Here is a 22,706-nt window from a genome sequence, read left to right as displayed (position 1 = left end):
CACTGACGTTCAATGGAGACCCTATCAGACGTGTGAATAGTGAACCCCTTTTGCACGTCCACTGACATCCAATAAAGGTCCTAATCAGACGTTCAGATAGAAAACTCGTCATGCACGTCCATAGACGTCTAGCTGAGGTCCTAGTCGGACTGTCAGATTTTGAACCAGTTTTGAACGTCCACCAGGGGTGGCGAACGTAAAATGGACACAGATTCAGTGTTATATCGCCGGTGGATAGCGCCAGAGCTAGCGAACTAGTAACGTATTGAAACATATATGTGGATCTGAGGTAAATAAACTGGATATTTTTTTCGGCGTGAGATATCGGAAGTGTGGCGTGAGAGCGTGTGAAAACGGTCAAATGCGTGTGTCTCACGCTCAATGCGTGAGAGTTGGCAACCCTGTATCTATTTCTCACTAATTTTCCCATAGTGCTAAAACAATTCCATTAAAAAGTGGTGATAACATACGTGATAGTTGGGGCGTTCTATTTCAGAAATGTATATTCATATGAAATTTATACTTTCGTATTTATACTTACACATTGAATACAGAAGAAAATACGTCAGTTAAGACGTCTCAGTGTTTGAACAATATTATCTTGATTAAGTTAACTATCTTAGTAAAATGATTTTATTAAACTATACACTCTTGAATTAACGTATTCTTCATGTTGAGATATGAGTGTAAATCTAATCATGTCTGACAGTGCCCTGTAGGTTTTGGCCTTTGTTGTTGGTAACATGTTATTGACCCTTACATGGGGAACTTGATTATGTCAGTAAGCATGGGATGTCATCTCTTTCATCACCAATAAGAGAAACAAGAACAAAAACAATTACACACATAAGAAACAAAAAAATGGAACACTATGCTACATCTAATATGCAATTAATACAAACCATATCATAGCACCGCCGGTTGCGTAAACGTTGCGCAACACGGACCGAGGAAATTCGAGCCCTTCCCACAATGCTCCATAATGCTTCCCATGATGCTCCTTGTCTCCGTTGGGACGGTACTCCGTCTGTTTGCTACTTAACGGGAGCTGGACTCATCGAAGAGCCTGGACACTGTTGGATCCCCTTGACCAATCTCTTAGATAACGTCCATCTCTACTTCCTACTGATATTGAAGAAGCGGACGACACTCAAATGGTAAGTCACTTGACTACAACCGCGTTAAGCTAGCTTGCTACACCGCCCCGTAGTGCAGCCTGTCTAGCTAGTTAGCTTTCAGTTTCACGTAGCTGACAGCAGGTCTGTTTTAAACGTTCACCACTCGCTCAATATCCGAGCAAATGTTACACGATCATTTCGTGTGACACTTTCTCACAAATTACCTACTTATCTATATTGTCGGGTAGGTGGCAGCTTTCAGGTCAGGTATTAATGCTAAAGCCAAATAACCAGTTGAGTGTGAGAGTTGAGTGTTCAACATGGTTGTTGGAAGGCACAATCTTTCTAACTTGTAATGTTATTTACTTGCTTAGTAAATCCAGCCAGCTGATTTACTTTCCAAAATGCCGCTTCAGTGCCTGTGTTGTCCATTAAAGCAGTGACGTGATGTCCGTCTCTGTTGTTGTGTAAAAACACTCAAATGCGTAAATGGAGCTCGACGTTTAACTTCGCCACCGTCGTGTCGTCGTCTTGACCGTCGTGTCGTGGCGAAGACTGACCGGCACCTTCCGATTTGAGGAAGTTGTGCCATTACATGTGAGGCAAGGTGGGCAACAGCCACCTCTGACATGTCTGGAACATCCTCCTGCGTAGCGTATTGCGAAGCTGGGCATGTCGACATTTGCAGTTGCAGTTTATTGAAACTTTGCTGCGGTGTTGATTTAGGACACTTCAAGAGGAAGCAAGAACGAGAAATGTGTCGTGGTCGGATCTTCATCAATGAATCTAATTAGTTGCGAGAAGAGCGACTTCCTTATCTTAAAAACGTCTACCCTTGATCATCCAAACAGATCTTTGGTGATTGTCGTGACCTTATAGGCGCAGCACTTGGCTACTCATGAGAAATTTAGCTAAGGTTGGTGATATTTGTTTTTGCAGCGTGTCAACTGGGAGTGAGGGAAACTCGAGAGAAACAATGCTCGCTACACAGACTACCGACTGCGTTCCAGAGGCTAAAAATGTCAAACAGGTTAGTAATCCAAGATGCCTGCTATTGTGCTTTCCATCTTTTCCATCTTACAAACCTGTTGGACAACTATTATGTTGCACTGTGTACAATGCCTTTTATTTCCTTGTCAGCTATAGCTAGGCTTTAGGACAGTGCCTCGTAAGTTCAGAGATTAGGCGCAGGCAGGTGAAGTTTTTTCCTAATACAGTTAGAACTGATGCAAAATGGACACCTGTCAAATCTACATTAGCGCTATACCACTGCATCCAGTTTGCTGTATAATTCTGATTTCCTACTCTTATGAATTGGAAAAATACATTTGAGAGAGCGCCAATTTCTTGTTCCATGTATGGAGATATTGTGCAGTCGAAGAAGAGTAGTGTAGTAGCCCATTACATTAGACAGATGAGTGTTTTCGAAGTAGTGGCTGTCCTAAGCGACCCCCAGGCCATGTTTCCGTATTGTCAGCTGACATCAGGTGACTCAGTTGGTCTTGTAGGTATTGCACATGCCCGCATGACCCACTGCTAAAGTTGTGACTCGTCTGTTAGTTTGCAGATCACATGTCCAGACAGTTAAGCCAAAATAACATGGCTGTTTTGGGGATTGTTGAGTGTACCCATTTTTGGTTACATGCATGTTCCGCTGAGATCTGACCTCTGACTTTCCTGGGCTTTGGTCTGTGCCTGTTTGGAAAAAGGCAAAATATGTGTGAACAGTGTAAGAGTTGTTGCTGTGTCCTTCCTATATCTCCATCCTTTCTTGTCCTCAGTGGATCAAGGAGAAACTAGCACAGACTCTGAAGACCCTGCAGAAGCGCTACGTGGCCACGGACACGCCTGTCACCAGCGAAGACTCGGACGCCAACCAGCTGTGCTGCGCCCTGGAGGCCGTCTTCATCCACGGCCTACGCAGCAAGCACATCCGTGCCGATGCTGGGGGGAGGGGCCGCAAGGGACCGCCCCTCCCTCAGCCCGCCTTCTGGAGCCTGCTCAAAAACGTCACTCACAGGCAGGTCAAAGGCCGCTTGACCCAGCCCGACCTTCCCGATGAGATTATGCGCTTTGATTCTTTGGTGATTCTTTGACTCTGAGCTGTAGCATCTCGTCACCTTGTTGTTCTAGTCGGCTGGTCAGGATCTTTGTTTTAACGCTAAGAATACTGTTTGCTTTTGGTGGAAAGAATGTCTGATGGTGAAATTATGATGGCTTCTCAAGGTGCCTCATTTGTTCTCTGTGTTCACTCGTGTGGTCACAGGAACAAGATGGACAGAGGAAGGGTTGCAGTCATGTGGTTTGGTAATTGGCTCCAAAGTGTAGCTGGTCAGATTACACTGTGCTGTGCATACAGATTGACAGCTTTGGCCATTCAAGGCATTTTATGGATGATGTTTAAATTCTTGATTCATGTGCTTTGTATTTATTTGTTGTTCTAGTTGGGAAGTTGCTTTCATTGACTAATTCGATGAAACATTTCATAGTTGAGTTCAGTTAGTGTTTATATGAGGACACTTCAAGTTTCGTTTAATTTGGTCACATCGTGAGCCAGACCTGGGCATATGAGGACTGCAGTTTGGCAGGGTGGGGCCTGTGTGACCATGTGATGCTCTTTTTTCAGAGATGTGATCCTGGAGCTTGAGGGCCTCAGCTTCATCAGCTCGGACGTGGGCCGGTGCAGGGCCTGGGTGCGTCTGGCGCTGAACGACGGACTGCTGGAGTGCTACCTGGTGTCGCTCCTCCGCGAGGCCTCCCAGCTGGACGGCCACTACCAGCCCGGCGCGCTGCTTCTGGACCCCGAGGAGCGTGAGGTGCTTCTCAGCCTCCTACAGGGTCTGGCCTCTCTGGCCTTCCAGTTGTCCTACAAGTCTGCCGTGTTAAATGAGTGGACAGTCACGCCACTGGCGCTCGCAGGCCTGTGCCCCGCCGCGCCTGACGAAGCCGCGCGGCCACCTGCTGGACACAGGGGCTCCTGGGACACGGCGTCTCAGTCATCCGGTGGCTCAGACGGGCTCGTGGAGGTGCTGGGAAGGGTGGGGAACGGGCCATGCGGTTGTGGATCCCCCCTCACAGCCTCCGACCTAAGCCTGGACACCGCTGGCTCCTCGCTGCTGTCATCTAGCCTCAGCTCGGATGGCCAGACACCGGAGAGGGATGTTTGGAGTGGGCATGAGGGAGAGCTCGGCCATACCGAACACGGCACGAGCACAATCGCAGGGTGAGTTGCCACTCCAGTGACAGACCAGGTTCCTACAGCAAGAAAGGGGAAGTAAGGGCTCCAGAAAATGCCAAACCAAAACTTGGTGTCATGGTGGAATGTCCTGACTGAAAAAAGGAACTGGGCTCTGCTACTAGGCAGGTTTGCAGCGGTGGCCAACCCGTCAGAAACCAAGAGCCACTTTTTTTTTACTGTGTTACGTCAAAGAGCCACATCATACATGGGCACGCTTGAACATCACCGGGGTGCAAATTGTTGACTGGGGGGGATGGGGGGGGGGGGGGGGGGGGTGTTGGCGATTATAAATCGTTGACGGGAGTGTAAATTTTTAGCGGGGGGAATGTAAAATGGACACAAATTAAGTATTAAGTAAAAAACAAACTTCGATATAAACATAAGGCGTGATATGCTTCAGGACTTTGTCATGTTTGGAGCTCACTACGTGCTCTGTTATGTACGCAACTGTTGTTTTCTAAGTAAAAAGTGGATAAACTCCATTATCAGCACTCTTTACAACGCCACTGACCTGCGCTCACCTTTAGGAAGATGAGAACAGACAGCAGCAGTAGTTTTGAAGCCTCCCTCAGTCGTGTGCGGTACCTTTGCTGCACCTTGTATGTGGTTTATTACAAATGTGTGACAAGACTGCATCTCACCAATGAGACTCAAAGCAGTCACTTCATGCCGCTAGTCTCCCGTTTTCCACTACGTCGGTTTAAAAAGTATTAGCGGCTCGCTACGCTTGTAAACAAACCGCGCACCACGAAGATGTAATCGTGTGTCGCCCTCAGAGTTGATGAGGTAACTGGGCCACGGCACAGACCGTTAGTGCAGGTGAGCACGCGGACCGGCTGGGGAGCCGCATGAAACCAGGCAAAGAGCCACAGGTTGGCCACTCCTGGCCTAGAGGTTCTTCATGGTTAAGACATGGGGACTGGATTCCCAACCACAGATTATTCAGCAATCTGCCCAAGATCAGGTCTAGTCCTGGAAAGACGTTTGTGTATATTTGGCCCGTGGAAATTGGAATCGGTTTGGTACATAGCTACTATGTAAATATGACAGTAATGCCTGTTGTTGTTACAGAGGTAGTAGTTCCTCCAGCCAGGATCTGGCCAAGGAAGATGTAGATGTGATGAGTCCATCTCCAGAGAGCATGGTCACCCACAGCAGCAGTGAAGAAGACTCATCCGACGGACAGGATGAACCCCAACATTCTCCAGATGCATCAGAACAAAACTCGTGCGGAGCACTCCCAGCTAGCTCGGAGGTGGAGACGTGGAGAGGGGCAAACCCAGAGCCTGATGCTGCCGCAGTCCTATTGCATCCAGTGCTCCCAGAGACATCTCTAACAGTTCTTCCAGGGGAGAACTGGAGGAGCAATAATGCTCCTGGCACAGTCTCTCTATGTTCTCCTGCTCTAACCTCCAAGACGACCTCTGACACATTGACAAACCACGCTCCCTCTCCACTCACCTGTTGCTTGGAGGAAGATTCTGGACATGTTCCCGTCCAACGCACTTGTAGCGTCCTGAGCAAGAAAATATCTTCAGGCTCTTTGTATTCTTCCCAAGTAAGTGTCCTACATCTGCCATTTCATTAGCTTTCCAGTAAGATAAAATCGATGATTAGCTTAGGTGTGCAGCTAATTCTTCTCAAATAGAGCTTGTATGCTTGGGAGACCTTATCTGTTCCCCCAGATGAGGTCATGCAACCCTGTTTGTCCGACATGTCAGCTTGTCTTTTCTTCAGACGTCCCCATCTTGGATCTCTGAGGAGGATTTCTATAAGCCGGATCCGTACGGGAGTGGGGATTCCGAAGGGCCTGATAATTCTGACGTTGCCCAGATGAATGGAACAGTGTCTCCTGGTCCTGAACCGCTGTCTCCACCCAGTGTTGTCCATCGGAGACAGATTGGTATGAGCTGCGGCAGCTCTGCTGTTAGAAAGCTCGTTGTTTTAATTTCAACATAATTTGCCCAATCCAAGCTGTAGTTAGGTCTCTAACTAAAATAAATGTGCCGTATTTTGTCAATTGTGATTTTTACACTGCAATCGAAATTTGTCCTCAGCTTTTAACCCATCTGTGCAGTTAGAACACACACACACTAGTGATTACTAGGGGGTTGTGGATCACACGTGCCCAGAGCGGTGGGCAGCCCTAGCCGGGGAGCAGTTGGGGTTAGGTGCCTTGCTCAAGGGCACCTCAGTCATGGCCTTAGGTTAGGTTTGGGAATCAAACCCACGACCCTTCGGCCACAAAACCAGTTCCCTACCACCAGGCCATGACTGCCCCAAGAAAAGAAGCATAAACAGGCCAAATATTTTGTCCTCTGCCCTAATCTGTCTTATGAACCTGCTCTAATCTGAGCTATAGATTTATTCACCCACAGTTCTGTGAAACACATTTTGTTTCCTTGAAATGGCTCCATATGTGTTATCTTACAAGCTGAGAAAAACATTTAATGCTTGCCGAGGTCATCTGTCGAATCTGCTCTGACAGGTCTGACTAGTCAATGCTGGAAATGAAGGCCATCGACTGGTAACATGCTCCACCATGGCACCCTCTTCCTGTTTAATGTTGACAAGTTCCTTTCAAAAAGTCCATCTGTAAGCAAACAAATTGATTAAAAGGAGGACGGGGACAATAGGAACTGTGCTGTGCTAAGTAAGCCTCAGTGCCTTGTGACCTTTGAGACTGTGGCAGTCCTGTGTGTCATAAGGAGAAATGGTTCTTGCTGATCCTCCACGCAGACCGCGAGCTCACGTGAGCCAGGTCTGAGTCCAATGGTTTTACCTACGTTTGTATTTATATGGGACCCTTAATAGAAGTATTGTTGTCATGGGGAAATGAAACATGCAGACACTTTCACAGTTGAGCACTCTGATGGCAGCTGCTATGTGATGAGTCTCTGCAGTTTGCTCTCCTTCTCTTTTTTTCTTGTCTTTTTTCTTTCCTTTTTTTTTAGTAAGTTTTGCCCTTCCTCAGAGGATGTTAGGCACAACAGGCCTTTAGGTTTGCTTTGGGTGCTGAGAGTAGACAGCTCTGTTTGGCTACTGAGTGTTTGAAATGCCTCCTCCAACTTCAAAACGCATGTCAACACAGTTCTGTCTCTCTCTGTCTCTGTCTCTGTCTCAGGCCTGTCCAACCCTTTCCGGGGTCTGCTGAAGCTGGGTCAGCTGGAGCGTCGTGGAGCCATGGGCCTGTGGCGGGGCTACTACTGCGAGCTGTCCCCCTACGAACTGCGTCTGTACGCCGACGCAGATGAGCGCGAGTGCTGTGAGAACTGCTCCCTGCTGCGCTGCGAGGACGTGCGGCTCTCGTCCAGCGGAGAGGGACGCTTTGGCCTCACCTTCTCGGGCAAGAGGCTGCACCTGCGGGCGCCGTCGAGCGGCGAGGCCGAGGACTGGGTAGATCGCATCCTGGAGGCCGTGAACAAGGCCCGCCCGGTGGGCCGCGACGAGAGTTCTCGTACGCCGGCCCTGGGAGGCGAGTCGGACACACCCTCTCCGACGTCTGCACCCGCCAGCCCGGAGCGGATTCCCACTACGGAAACTTGCCAGCCCCCATGGACAGACTGGATCCGTCCGGCTGAGCCGGAGCCGGACGCCATCAAGGAGGCGGTGGTGTGCGTGAGCCAGGAGGAGCGCGGCTGGACCTGGATGGTGCTGTCGCTCTCGCTGGAGGCGCTCCGGGGTTTTGCCATGCGGCAGGGCCACAAGACTGCCACGTTCTCACACCCCATCGAGACGGTGCGCGATGTGGTACCCGACGCTGCACTGGGTGGTCCTGCCTTCTTCAAGGTCCTGATGGCGCACGAGACTCTTACGTTGCAGGCAGAGAGCGCAGAGGAAGCGCGAGCCTGGAGGAGCCTCATCCGTGGGGCACTCAGCTCCTACCTGGAGGCAGAGGAGGACGGGGCAGGGGAGCAGGTGGTCTACCCCAGTAGGGGGCAGGGGGGCAACGTCCAGCGGCTGGTCCAACACCGGCTGCAGGGGGACGGGGCACTGCTGTCTCACCTCACCACCGTCCCTGTGGAGAGAGGGCTGGACGTGCAGAACTTCAAGTGTGCAGGTGTGTGGCGGGTTTGGTAAAGGACGCATCGGACAGCACTCTGACGTGACTCTCGCAGAGAGTGAGAGAGTAGTCGCCAATTTCTGATGCAAGAAAATCAAATGAAGAGGAATAAAAAAACATGTCTTAAACTATATTAATAAACCAAGTAACATTAGAAATGTGATTTTAGAAACATATGCCTCTAGTCAAATTAGCTATGGATAGATAATGCCTACCATGTCATGGACAGTTTTGTAACACTGCCAGATTGTATCAAGATTACATGGTGTCATGTAGGAAAAATGCACAATGTTTCAATAAATCGAAGATGGCTTTGTACAGTTCCTTAATGGTTTAAAAGTGCAGACGTTTGTCTTCAGAACTGAGGGAATCGACACATTTATGCTAAGAGTGTGTCGGGTTGAAAGTAGATTCCTATTGTCACTAAGGGAATGTTTTAGTAATGCTGGTGTGTGCACGCACGTGTGTGTCTGTCTGTAGGATGTCCCAGACAGATTGGTGTGTCTTTGGGCCGAGCAAAGCTGTGTAAGTTCTCCGGCCAGTACTACTGTGAAACCTGTCACTATGGTGATGCCAGCATCATCCCATCAAGAATGGTGCATAACTGGGACCTCACGGCACATGAGGTAAGCACTACTGAAGCCCACACATGCATTAATAATAATTTCATTTCATTTCAAAAATCATTTATCCCATGGGCCCTCAAACGTGTGTGCGTGTGTGTGTCTGTAGGTCTCCAGACAGGCTCTGAAGCTACTGGCTGATGTTGAACATGAGCCTTTGCTGAATCTTGACATCTTAAATCCTGATTTGTTTGATCACTCTGAAACCATGACAACAGTCCACTGCCTCAGGCAGAAACTCCGCCTTCTCGGAGACTACCTGCTCATCTGCCGAAGTGGAATCAGGAAAGTCATGGAGCCCAGGTACTGATGTACTTTAGTGTGTTTATAGTATAGAGGTACTGATGATGAGGAAGGAAGAAGAGAAGTAATAAAACAAAATCAGATATATTACTCGGATATTTTAATATTTCGCTCCAGATGTAAGCACAGGTGGTCGCACCTGCTTGGCATTGCTGCCTGACGCACCTCCGACTGTGCCATTGTGTGGGCTGCAGGGTCGTCAGCTGGGGGTCACCCTTCACTGATGTTTCGCTCCGTTATCCCCCAGAACATCTCTGGGTGGTGGAGCAGCGACAGGGATGTCTCCCTGCCGCCCCCTGCAGCCTGCTGAAGGATCTGTATTCACCCCACTCTCCGACCCCAAAGTTAAAACATTCCTCTTGTGTTGGAACTGAATATGATTTTTTTTTCTTCACGTTATTCAAGGTCTGGTCTCCATTTTCTGCAAATAAATTTGGGAGAAATGTTTCTGCTATAAAATGCAAACGTTGGTACAAACCTCTAAACCAGAGTGCTGGTTCTTCTGAGCTCCTCTGGACTCTCCATTCCGTTAATCCGCTTTTCCCACCTCCTCGTTTGCTTTGCTGATTAATGTGTTGCACTGTCAGATGGATTTTGGGGTTTTGCATGTGGGGCTATGACAAATGTGAAGTGTTTGTTCTCTGTAGGCTGGAGCAGAGGACCTATCTCTTGGAGTCCAGTTCTCTGTATAGTGTTATGGACTTACGGCAGGTAGGTGCCTGACTGTGAACTGAATGTCTTATTATTTAGAGCCAGAATCGGAATCAAACATTGATACATTATCAGTTCAGAAAATAATAATTTGTTTTTTAAGGATGTAAGTCTCCAACATCCTGCAAAACAAAACTAATTGAATGCCAAATTTGTGTGTATTTCGTGTTTTCTTCTCTCCATAATTTATTCTCTAAATCTCTCATCACCAATTCACTTCCTCTACAGATAGCGGACGGCCATTATGAGTCCTTCCTGCAGTCCCTCATCCAGTTCTCTTCCAATCACGTAACTAACTGTGACCTCTGCACCCAGCGAGGCTTCATCTGCCAGATCTGCAATATGGATGACATCATCTTTCCCTTTCAGTTCGACAGCACGTCCAGGTAATCTGTTCGCTCCTGCCTTGTGGACACAAAGCATCTCCAGTTGTTGGGAGTTCTCACTTCAAGGCAGAAGCACTGAGACTCCATCCCCCTGCTGGGGAAATGCGCTCTGTAGCCTTGTGCAATGTTGTGAAATGTTTTGTCAAACTGAGAACCTAGCAGCTAAAACGATTCTCTCTCGCTCTCGCTCCCAGGTGTCAAGTCTGTAAGACGGTATTCCACTCCACCTGTAAAGCCCAGAGCCTCGCCTGCCCTCGCTGTGAGCGTCTCCAGAGATACCGGGACAGGCACCTGCTTCAATAAGCCTGTTGTTCCTATTGACTCTCCGTACCTTCAGCCCTAAACCATCACTGCCTGCGGGAGAGAGCTGTGGGTCCGACCCTCTCACGACGGCTCTGTAGTTGCACGGCAGAGCGAGATTCCTCATTGCGGTGATCATGAAGTCTTAAGTTAATCTATTTTAAATGTAGACATAAGTGCACTTATGTGTGTGTATACGTACTGACATATATGACTGTACACACACTGAATGTGTGTGTTGCCAAGCAGTTTGATTTTATGTGGCGACTGAGGTCCAGGCTGTAACTTGCACTAGCGGAGACCAATACTGTCTCTGCCGACCGAGTCGACTCTCATTTCTACGCCTCTACCAGATGTACAGGATCGGCTTTCAGCTCTCTGATGGATCTTGTGATATTAAATCCTCTGGACTGGATTCCTGTTTTTACTTTTGTTTACCGTCAGTGCAGTTTCATGCAGAAGTTATGCAAGCTTGGTTCTCATGGTTGTCATGGTTTCTTTTTTATTTGCTCTGCGTAAGAATTGAGACCATTTTTAGAAAACCTGTGATGTTTTTTGCCACGGAACACACACCCCCTTCATCTTTTTATAAGTATTTTTAAGCTACTTTTCTCATGTGTGTTGAAATGACTGTTTCATTAAAATACATGTTTACAGACCAAACACTAGTTTTGACAGACACTTTAACGCTTAATTTAATATGGCAGTAGTATTGTCGTGTAAATAATAAATTATCCTGAAACTTGCACATTAAGATAATGTCCCTTTAGTTTTTTTCAGATTTTCTCTTTTAATGTATAACATTTCTCATGCTGATTTATTTGTTAATTTTAAATACAATCTACATTGTGCCAAAAATGTTACTGTTTAAAATCGACTTCTGTGTTGTCACCTAATTAGCAAAACTGAAGTGTTCTGCAAGAATTTAAAATAAAAGTGAAATCATAAAAATTTGATGGACAGCCAAGTTTCGCTTGCTAAGATGGTTTGTGTGGTTTGTCATATAGAAATTCCTTCAAGTAAAAATATCTTGCTGAATCTGAAGAAGATCGCTACCCCTTGAACAGAATGGGCTCTGTAAGCCAGCAGCTTTTCCACGTGCTCAAGATTTCCATTTAGAGAACACAGCCATTTCAGATTCAGTCTTCAGGAGTCATAGTCATGCTTTTCACACTTCCTTGTTTATTCATAATATGGATGGCTATTGTTTATTTGGGTGTCACATGCACAAGTAATGGGATTTTGGTTTATTTATTAGGGTGTATGTGAGTGTACAAATGCTGAACTGTTTTGAACTAATGTTCAGCAGGTATATTTTTTTCTTTTCCCACCATTTTATAAGCTTTTATCATATGCATATACATTGCCCTGTAGTGTGATGTTACAATATGGTAAAATAAAAAAGCATAATAATATTATACAGTACAGATCAGTTGTATTCACTGTAAAGGTTACCGTTACCATTTTTACCTATTTTTACCTATTCTATCTTGTAATAACAGACTCGTGGAGATTTTTTCTTTTTATATTATGCTGTGTTTTAAAACTCACATAAGGATTTGATTCATTTAATTTCAAATGAAGTGATGGGGATATTTACATCATTTTGTTCATGTTGAAACCTTTCCATATAATTAATCATGAGCATTTTGCTAACTGAATTATTATATTTTTAACCTTTTTAAGAGAGTTTAAAAATACTTTTATTTTCTCAGTCACACCACGTGACTAACAAAAATGGATGAATTAATTGTTTGACAGAAATGAATATTGATAAATTGATAAAAGATTTAAACTCACCATCCAGCCTTCACAGCAAAGCAAAATATCTGAGGGACTTTCTGATTGACAAAAGTACCTCTATAATTGTCCATAAAACTATTTTGGTAACTGTTTAAAAAAACCTGACAATCCATGTCACGCTGCAGGACATAATTTTCATTACAAAACTTAATTTACTGTCATTATTGTTGTAGAAGTCTTCTGCAATTTAAAATCTTATTTCATGAAAGATTATTGCAGAAATGCCATAAAACAGTTCCAGGTGTATATATCTCATACTTCATTTATATTACATACAGGACAGACTGCGGTGCATGATTGTTTTATATATATTTATTATTTTGGAGTATGAAAGAATGTGTTTTTGTTTTTCCTATTTTTTTATTACTTTTTTATACGTCAAGCTTCTTTTCGGGATTTTAAAACCTCTTTTTCCCTCTAGGGGGCAGGACGTCATAAGGAAGTTGAGAAAGAAAGACGTTGTACGCGCAGCGCAACATATGAAAGTCTGCGTCTTGCGCAGGAGAGAGCGGAAGCGTTTTCATATATACGCGCCATTCAAAGCGCTTCCCTTTTTGGTGGCTGATAACGCGTCAAAATTAGGCTAGTTTTGACTAACGGAAGTTAGATTGTAGATTGTACTGGTATTTTTTCCCTACGCGCTGGCTTTTTACATCATGATTAAATCATGCCCATGTGAGAGTTTGAGTTGTTTTGGTGCATTTCTTGTTCTCCAGTTAGGTTTGTTAACTTCGATCAACCGGTCGATTCAGTACTTCAGTGATCTCTAGATGTTGTTTTTTACTCTCCTGTTTCGGTCTTTGATGTTCTGGTCACTGTCAGTGTTCTCGGCAATTTCTGCTTCAGGGTGTTATGTTTCACCGTCATCCTGTGATCGTTTGGGCGCCTTGGTTTGGGGGTTGCTATACCTTATAACCTGCAGCCTTTTATGTGCCGACTCTTCAGAGTTATCACGTCGCACGGAGTGCCCACTTGCTCACAGATTGTGTTGCTATTTCAGCATTATCGGTCATGGAACAGGCTCGCAGAGCGCTGTTTAAACAAATGAACACATTCTTTGCACGAGGAGTCATAAAACAGTAATCCCTTAAAACCTTGGAACCGGTTTTTCCTGTTTCCTACATTATACCCTGTTTGTATGTCATGTTTCCCTCCCTCCCTGTGTAGTTCTTTCATATATCCAATACATCAGCTTAATGTAATTGTCTTTCAGGTAATTGGCATTTGTTAATTTTGCATGCGGTAATAATTTTGCCCTGTCTACATATGCTGTACTCTTAAGACTCGCGTGGGCATTTCTTTGTGCCCCGTCTGAGGTGATTTGCAGCTAATCAGAGCGCTGAACTTTAGAAGGTCTGAAGATTGACATTTAGGTTCACATTGTGTTCAAGCGCAGAATAATTACTGGAAGACATTTAACGCTGTGATAACCATTATCGGCAAACCCGTTCCATTTAATACCTTCTATTTTCTGTTCACTGAAAGATTTACAGTTTGTACGCTTTTCTTTTACAGCCACACTGTTATCAGACTAAGCCGGCTGGTCATAGGAAGCACGACGCGGAGCGACTGAATCACAATTTAAAGTTAAAGGCAGCAGCAGAATGTTATGTGCCAGGCGCCGTATTTACATGTGTGATAAAAACTACTTGCTGGTCGTTGGGGGGTGGGGGTGTTTTCTTTTAAAGAACGGAGTTTAGCGTACTCTCGTGATCCGTTTCCCTTTCCTCCGTTTTGATCACTGCTCTTCTTTCTTTTTTATCAGCTCTGTGGAGCTGTTTTCTTTTTGTGGGGTGGAATGTTCGTGTTAGTTTAAATGTGTCAGCGCACAGGTGACATATTTACTGTGCTCACACAAGTCTAGCATCTCATAAAACACTCCCTCGTGCTTTTACCCCGCCCAGTACAACACACCCACAAAGTCATCTAGCGACACAAACATACATTCATTGTAACGCCAGACTACAGATCAAGGCTGTTTGCAGAAATAAAACTTGACGAAAACCACAGGAAAAGGGAGCGAGAAAGCAAGTAGACTGAGAAGGGAAAATGGATGATAGTGCCTGTCAGTGCGGCGCGGGAATTTAGGGCCGTGGGAAAGGAGAAGTTTGCACGGCGCCACTGTGTGCTTGACAAAGGTAGGCTGTATTACCACGCTTGGTTTTTTAGGTTTGGAACCGAGCCTTCAGGTATGTCGATGAATGTGAATTATAGAGGCCCTAGCTGTTTGTTCTTTGGTCAAGTTGTACCACCCTGTCGCTTTCTATTCCTTCTTGCCTTGAATGAGTAGTTGTCATTGCTTTTGAAGAACTGTGATGCTGACCTAATAAAGTTTGCAAATATCCCTGGATGATAATGTAGTAGTAGTAGTAGTAGTTGTTGTTGTAGTAGTTATAGTAATAAACATTATATAATAGTTTAATAATATTTAAATAATTAAATAAAGGTTTATCATCATAATCTATTGAGTTCTCTTGGTCATAGGTTGGTTATTCCTCGAGGTCAGTGCCATATGTAAAAAAAAAAAACAAAACTGCACACTCACATACTCACTCTCAATTGAGATTACAATCAAACCTCTAGAAGTGGAATGTGGAGTTTAAATACACCTCATTCTTCCCATACTGCAGCCCCTTTCAGACAACAGTTTGACACAGCAGCAGTCATGTACCTGCTGAACTTGGGTGTCCCCATACAACTGTGGATGTCTGCTTTGTCCTTAAATTAGGGAAACTGTGGGTTGTTCAGTAGGAGCTGTGTTACTCGTTCATGATGCTAGGATGACACGGGTATAGAAACCACGACTGCAATACATCATGCTGGCTGTGGCTACACAGACACAGTTAAAGGCTTTCCTGTTTCGTGGCTTATGTGTACACTTCCTCTGTTTTACCGTCTTTGTTTCTTTATGGGGCTTTGGGGTTTCGCATGGGCGTTCCACTGCAAACACGCTCTGCTTTCCGGAGCCAGGGCTATGCTTTTGCATTGACACGCACCTGAACGTTCGCTATAAATCACCCTTGACACTCACAGTTCAAAATATCCCAATCTTTCAGGATGAATGAGTGTCACTTGCTGAAGAATTACATCATTCCCCAGTCTGAATATTCCAACCAGCAAAATGAAAATGCACTGCATGAGTTTTATGGTAAAGGTGCACGTCTGTTGTTCCAGATGTACACACATTAGACCTTACATTAGGCTCTGGGCTACTGCAGAAGAAAAAAAATAGTGGTTCAGTCCAAGAGTAGACACCATCTGTCAGGAAAACCAGCTCTTCGTGTTCGTACACGGCTCCCACCCATTCTATCGTCATGCATCGCATAGCTGGCCTCTCCCTTCTCCTCACTGCTCTGACTCTTAGAGAAGGGCCAGCACCCGCCTTGCTATTCCCCTTGTCTGTCTGCATTCTTCTTCTGTAGAAGGACCCGGTGGCTGACCTAGGATCAGGTCCTCCCTTACAGCAGTTAGTTAGACACAAACCAGCAAATCTGATCTGAGAACAGCTCACACCCTGAGGATGTTGATGGACATGGGTCCTGATTTGCTACTTGCAACATTTATGGCTGTCCCTAGATTTTATATACATGATTAGTGAGATTATACATGATCAAACTCTTTGCTTTTTAATCCCCATATCACCCACTGTATTTGACCAATTGTTAATCTTGACATGTATTGTGCACTAAATTTGCCTGGGTTTATGTTCATTTAGCACACTAAACTGGTTTGATAAAACCCAGTGTTTGATTTTCACTAATTATTGTCAAGCATGTGAAATAAAAAAATAATAATTTGTGCCCCTGTTTTTCACCTACAGTTAACATGAAGTCCCACTGTTATCCTTGATCTGGAAACTCAGAGAGCTGGGGAAAATGTCACTCTCACAGATGGTGCTGGTAAATTTCCAGTATGAGTACACCACCCAAGACGGCAAGCAGGTGTCCATCAAGCCTAACGAACGCTACTTCCTGGTGGCGAAGACCAATGACCACTGGTGGCATGTGTGCCAAGACGAGAACGCCGAGCCGTTCTTCATCCCAGCCGAGTATGTGACAGAGTTGCCCCTTGAAGGCGACTGTGTTCCCTTTACTCCCATTAGTCTCCTTGCCCCTCTCATACCTCCACCTGAGTGGGTGGAGCAGGACTTTCCAGAACTGGTACCACCAAGCGCAGAGGAGGGTTCGGGCCCTACACACAGCGTTCCGCTGTTTGTAAAGAGTGCGGAGAATGACGGACACGGGGTGTTGACATCCTCAATCCCAGAGGGTCCATGTGAGAGTGGGCTCCTTGATGCACAGCTGGTGGATACTCGTGCCCAGCCTTGTGACCCTCGTGTGGACGTAGCGCAGGACGCTTTTGATGACACCCCACAGAGCTTGCCTTCTCCGATAGAAGAGGAAGGGCCGTACACAATCTCCCCACCTGAGATCTTTGCTACCGACTGCCAAAGCCCCACAGAACCTGCTGCAGCTCCTAGCAACAGCCCAACGAGTCCCTCAAAGGCCCTAAATGATGATATTCAGATGCTCATTAGGGCCGGTTGGGACCACAAAGTGTGGAACTTCATGGAAGGTGGCGTAAATGAATCTTTAGATTCGGTGAAGGATTTTGGGGTGCAGGACAATAAAGACAGCAAGGGGAGACAGGAGACTACGCAGACTTCCCCAGAACCTCCTTTGGTCATGCTAGACATGCCAGCAACGGAGCAGGAGCAGAGTCCAGGAGCTCCACCTGAGGTGCCTGCTGCACCCCCTAAGAAGGTAGAAACAATCCCAGTTTACCATAAGGTTTACATTCAAATGCTAAAATGAAAAGCCTCTGTCTATGAATGAATGAATGAATCTTCAACTTGTATAGCGCCTTTCTAGATACCCAAGGTCGTTTTACAATTTTAGTACAGGTACTACTCACACTCAGAGAACAATCACACACCAGCGAGACGCGGCAGCCAATTGCACACGGCGTACTCTCTAATGGGATCCACAGCCCCGTGGGGAACTGAATGGGGTGCAGGAAGGAGGGAGAGAGGACAGACCCTAGTGACAGAGGACCATCCACCACTGGGCATACAAGCACACAGACATTCATGCACAGACACTCAGACAACTGCTTTTTATTGGACATGAAGAGACACAGACACACACTCAGGGAGAATTTGTCAGGGAATCAGGGAATGTCAATTTACCTTGGCATACTAACCTTATCCAACTACACAACCAACTTAGCTTCCAGACAGGCCGTATATGACCACTGTGAGGCACTGTATACAACCAAATAAGATAGTGTGGTGGAAAGTTTAGTTGAGAGTCTCCCTTGGTGCAGAGGTCTTCTCTTCAAATTACAAGGAATCTCACAGCCTAGTCCAATTCCTCCTGGTTTTTGATTTGGGTATATGACGGCCTGCGCATCTATCAGATTGTAATCTCATCCTCGGACTCTAATACGTTTTTAATAAAATTACAATTTCAGAGATGTAGGCCTATAAATGAATGCGATCTGGTATAAAGCCAGTTCATTCTTTGAGGTGGTAATTACTAGCGTTACATTACATCTTCATCTAGACTTACATTTGATCGTCGGCTGTAACGGATTTACATAAATGTTTTAACACTTGATGTGTAAAAACAGCTACAACTAGAGATCAGTAGGTGCATTTTCGGGTCTGTGAGGTTTCTCTGATCAGATGCCTAGCCAACAAATATTTAATTGCTGCAGTGCACTGCCAAGCGATCTGCATGTGAATGGTGTAGTTGTCTTTTTTGTCTGGTTTGGTGGGGCTATTGCTGTGCGCTACACTATACCCAGAGAAACTAACAGGCCCCGAATCGGTTTTCGACTACAAGACGGTCTGAACGGTGGGTAATAACCTATTAATGCTTCCTGGTAGTTTTCGATTAATCTATTTCAATTCTGTAGCATATATGATTCTCTTGCTCTTACTTTACAGTTCTGCATCCAATGTATTACTGACTACAGCTAGTTCTTTGGACTAAAACAGTGGTTCTCAAACTTTTTAGACAAAGTACCACCAACTGTCAAACGAAAAACCTCCACGTACCACCTACTACCCCCCCCCCCCCCCCCCAAAAAAAAAAAAAAAAAAAAGAAAAAGCTGTTTGGCAAGTTTAAGTTGTTGACGGGGGGGCGGGGGGCGAATGTAAATTGTTACCGGGAGGATGTAAAATAGACACGAATTAAGTATTAGGCTATATCACGATGGTTGGCGCCAGAGCGAACTAGTAACTCATTGAATCATAGATGTGGATCAGAGGTAAATAAACTAGATTTTTTTTGTCGACGTGAGAAATCGGATGTGTGGCGTGTGAAGACGGTCAAATGCGTGTGTCTCACGCATTTGGCAACCCTGCTCATTACACACATATGTTATAATGTAGTTCTCCTGTAGTTCGTGTTGGTAGTGGTTGGTACAGCACAAAAATTCTTCGTGCGACATGCCCTCATACGCATATCGCACGTAAACGAGCAAGTTGTCTAAATCTGCGACATCTAGGGATTCATCTAACTGCAGTGAGAAGCATTTACTCATTTTAATTCTCTCGGTCAATGTTTGTCTGACGTTGTCCACCATTTCATCAATTCTGCGAGTGACCGTGTCGTTTGAAAGATGCACCAGGTCGAACTGTTTAGCGACATTTTCTCCGCACATAATACGAGTAATCCCTTTTAGTTTCTGAATTTCAGGACTTGTCATAATTCTGTTTTAATAAAAAAAATGTGTTGTGTAAAAAAAAAAAAAACCTCAAAGCATCTTTTATTTTCCGAGTTCATCTGGCGTACCACCGCGGGGTGCTTTGCGTACCACCAGTGGTACGCGTACCACAGTTTGAGAACCACTGGACTAAAATACCTGGAGTCAGAAACAGGGCACGCATTTGGTAGGGGAAGACGGACCAAAATTAGGCAAACTAGTACAGTTCGTGTTGATGCCGCGACGAAAGAGTTAAAAGAGTTCACCAAGCAACCCCTCCCAAAGGACTGGCTACCAACCCGCGTACCTGTTTTCCAGAAAATGCTTGACTTGTGCGGATAAACTCGTAAGAGCATCAGTACTTCCCCAACGTATTGGACTGCGTCCAGTAACTCCGTCCATTCATGGGTTTAATATACGAGAGATTGAAGATATGTTGCTTGGACTGAGTAAACCACTTGTTGCACGGTAGGCTATTTTACAGTTGATGTAGTTACGTGTATCCAGGTGAGGTGGAAACGCCTTTTCGGGATGAAACGCAATTGCGGAGATGTGAAGCTCTCAGCGATTTAATTTGTTCATTTCGCGTTAGGTTTCCAAAATGAATGGATAAGATGTTCTCATCAGCACGTGCAAAATTAGTTGCCCTTGAAGTTAAACGTCTCGAGTGATTTCTCCCTCTCGAGTCAAGAATTGATTTCCTGCGGGAATGAAACAGGTCACGCAGTCTTGTTTGTTACGTCATATACACTTAGGCTTGCCTGCTTTAACCTACTTTGAAAATTGACATTCTCTTTCTAGTGAGACTATTGTGTTTACTTTAGTTTAGTCTTATCAGAAAACCAAAAAGCCATATCTTGCTAATGAGTCACACATTGTGAATGTTATCCTTGCTTCTGACTGTCAACCAACTTTATTTAACTGTGTGTGTGTGTGTGTGTGTGTGTGTGTGTGTGTATGTGTGTGTATATAAATATTATGTGTGTAATTACAGATGTAACTATATATACACATCTATACTATATATGCATCTATACTATGTACACCCAAATGCATATATTAAATACACAATCTTGTGTGTGCACGGACATAACATTTTATATAACATTTGTTCCATGGGATTCTTAATTTCTCACTTAAGTTTCTTAACTTAATTTCTTGTCATAGTAACAGCTGGCATTGCAAACATGTCATTAAAGCAGTGTTGGTCTTTAAAAGCATTACTGTGTGGAGTCCACTCTGCATTCTAGCTCTGTGGAAAACCTAAGGTGCCACTGGAAGCCTGCCACTGAAGTTTTGGTTTCCATAGTGATCAGGCTTCCAACAGTGGCATGGCTGAGTTTGAGCAGGCACAGAGCAAGGGTGAGGAGCACTACCGTATGTTTGTGTGTGTGTGTGTGTGTGTGTGTGTGTGTGTGTGAGGAGATCTGGCCTGTGTGTGTATGGGGCTGGGGGTCTGGGGCACACATTTGTTTGACATTTTGGAATATGAGACTCATGTGGATGTAGCCCTCGCTCTGGATGAGGTTGTGTGGTTTTAGGGACTTCCTGATCATGTGTGTGTGTGCCATTGTAGAGTAGAGTGTCCATTCATCCATTCAGTGTCCACACCTCCGTTGTTGAGGTGTGGGTGTGAGAAGGAGAATCAGACAGACACAGTGCCCAGAAATATACAGTATTTATAATAAATTTGGCCTTTTTCTCCACTTAACCTGACCTCAAAACACATTTCTGTTTCCTCTACTCCTACTTTGAGGAAATATTTAAGGTGCTGAATTTATTTTGTGTCTGGAGCAGAGGAGGAAGAGACATTCTGTCACCGGTCTTGGCCCACTAGTTCTGGAGTCATAATCTGTAATTACATAGCATGTGATGTTAATGTTATGAAGCGGATACCAGAACAGTTCTAAAGGACCTGAGTGGAAACAGGGCACCAGACAGCTCTGCTTATTCTGACAGCAAGTTTATCACTGGTCAGTTGCCTTCTCGGTTCATAGCTGTTGACCTGTGTTTGTTATATTTGGAGTTACTTGGACTAGACTTCAGGTCTAACAATTAAAATGTAATTATTGACCTTTCTTTGAATGGGAGTTGAACGCTAAAACAGGGACCCTTTACTGTGCCATCAGAAAACATATTTTCTCCTGGGACCCATTCAAGGACTGTTCCTCATTTTCCTCATTAATTTGACAACTTGTATAGAGTGATTTTGTTATCTGTGGTGTGAAATGAAGCACTTAAATCTACTAATCTAATACCAGAGCTGACATTTTACCAAATTATGTATGTAAAGTGAGTAAGTACTTATTTAAGAGCAATGACTGGAATTTCCATTCAAAAAGTCTGTTAGTTGTTTAAAAAAACTATCTCTCAATGATCTTACTGAAAAAAGTATTTTTGAGGCAGGTGTGTAGTTGTTTCAAAAAAATGAATCGTGTCTATAATGAAGTTGGCAATTGCAGGTGTAACATAATTACAATTCAGCCAGGAATCTTTCTACAGTTACAGGCTTGAGTTCAGGTTTTCTTTGTTCCTGGTTTGTTGTGTAATTGATCATGACTATCTAATGTATGAACAAAAGCCTGAACTCCTGATATGAACCTGCTGACACTGGCCTGTATAAGCCAGTACAACCTGCTCATCTCTGTCACAGATGGCTCTAGCCCTAATATGAAGCCTATGTAATTTTTTGTGCAAGTTGGATCATGCAGACGTCTATGAATTTATCACGGCTGCATGCTGTTCATTCTGTTTTGATGCAGCACTTATTATCAGGGCTTCCTCTGATATTTCTGATGAGAGTTGTCTGTGGATGATGACCCTGTGCTACCCTGTGCTTTATGTCGGAATTGCTGGTTTTGTGTGACATAGAGGCCCTGTCCACATGTCTCTAGCTTCATGATGATGGAAAAAGTAGTCCATCCGCCCTTACAGGTTACTTGTGTGTGTCTCTGTTTGGGGTGTTTTCATAGACAGTTTTTAGCTTGCTGTTGTACAGAAAGTAATATTTGCTGTTAACAAATGTTTCAAATTGCTGGCAGTTAGCCACAATGCTACCAGTCTCCTTTCTGCTGAATTCAGGTTCAGCATTATCCTCTGGCTTGTTTGTGTTGGCTGATGCAGTCTGCATGTCTTTCGGAACGTCATACAGAACTGGATGGAATTGTGGCAAAGTATGTGGCAGTTCCATGACGCTCCAGTTACAGGCTAAAGCAAAAGCCTCTGGATGGAGGGCCAAAGCCTAGTAGGGGCCGTGCTTGGGAGGCCTTGCCGTAATTATTTCCTGTTCCTTTTGCATTGTGTGATAACATGGCCTTTTGCTCTTTGCTCTGGGTTTATTCCACTTAGTAATCTGTGTTGTGTATACCTGGTTCATGGCCTTTCAGTGACTTGGAGACTGGTGGTTATACTTCAGGTGCTCTGCCATGGTCTTACCTGAATGTGAAAAA

At 44.8% G+C, this 22,706-nt stretch overlaps 2 protein-coding genes across 5 annotated transcripts in view; both read left to right on the top strand.

The window, feature by feature from the left end:
- Positions 1–729: 729 nt before the first annotated feature.
- On the top strand, positions 730–11,698 carry plekhm1 (pleckstrin homology domain containing, family M (with RUN domain) member 1). Its single transcript, XM_076987920.1, has 12 exons — positions 730–1,157; positions 2,058–2,148; positions 2,900–3,138; positions 3,745–4,341; positions 5,428–5,914; positions 6,094–6,259; positions 7,481–8,416; positions 8,900–9,045; positions 9,152–9,345; positions 9,993–10,056; positions 10,285–10,442; positions 10,637–11,698. Exons 1-12 carry the CDS (start codon positions 973–975, stop codon positions 10,743–10,745), a joined length of 3,372 nt encoding a protein of 1,123 aa, XP_076844035.1. The 5' UTR covers positions 730–972; the 3' UTR covers positions 10,746–11,698.
- A 2,772-nt stretch (positions 11,699–14,470) lies between these two features.
- The window catches only part of arhgap27 (Rho GTPase activating protein 27), a 26,052-nt gene continuing 17,816 nt past the window's right edge, over positions 14,471–22,706 (top strand). For 2 of the 4 annotated variants that reach the window (XM_076987954.1, XM_076987950.1), the window contains exons 1-2: positions 14,472–14,683; positions 16,366–17,308. In XM_076987954.1, coding sequence (XP_076844069.1) covers positions 16,421–17,308 — 888 coding nt within the window. In that variant the 5' untranslated portion in view covers positions 14,472–14,683; positions 16,366–16,420. Of the gene's footprint in view, positions 14,684–16,365; positions 17,309–22,706 lie in introns of all 4 variants that reach the window. The other 2 variants (XM_076987951.1, XM_076987953.1) reach the window with 2 other exon arrangements.

Source organism: Brachyhypopomus gauderio, unplaced genomic scaffold (genome assembly GCF_052324685.1).
Source record: "Brachyhypopomus gauderio isolate BG-103 unplaced genomic scaffold, BGAUD_0.2 sc57, whole genome shotgun sequence".
NCBI classification, from domain to species: Eukaryota; Metazoa; Chordata; class Actinopteri; order Gymnotiformes; family Hypopomidae; genus Brachyhypopomus; species Brachyhypopomus gauderio.
This window is presented reverse-complemented; position numbering and strand designations above follow the sequence as displayed.

What these genes read in the sequence shown, in the direction of transcription:
- plekhm1 (XM_076987920.1), top strand. Translation starts at nt 973, where the DNA reads ATGCTCCATAATGCTTCCCATGATGCTCCTTGTCTCCGTTGGGACGGT. An exon ending in GGCACGAGCACAATCGCAGG is followed by an intron (nt 4,342 to 5,427) that starts GTGAGTTGCCAC and finishes TTGTTGTTACAG; the next exon opens with AGGTAGTAGTTCCTCCAGCC. An exon ending in AGGAAAGTCATGGAGCCCAG is followed by an intron (nt 9,346 to 9,992) that starts GTACTGATGTAC and finishes TGTTCTCTGTAG; the next exon opens with GCTGGAGCAGAGGACCTATC.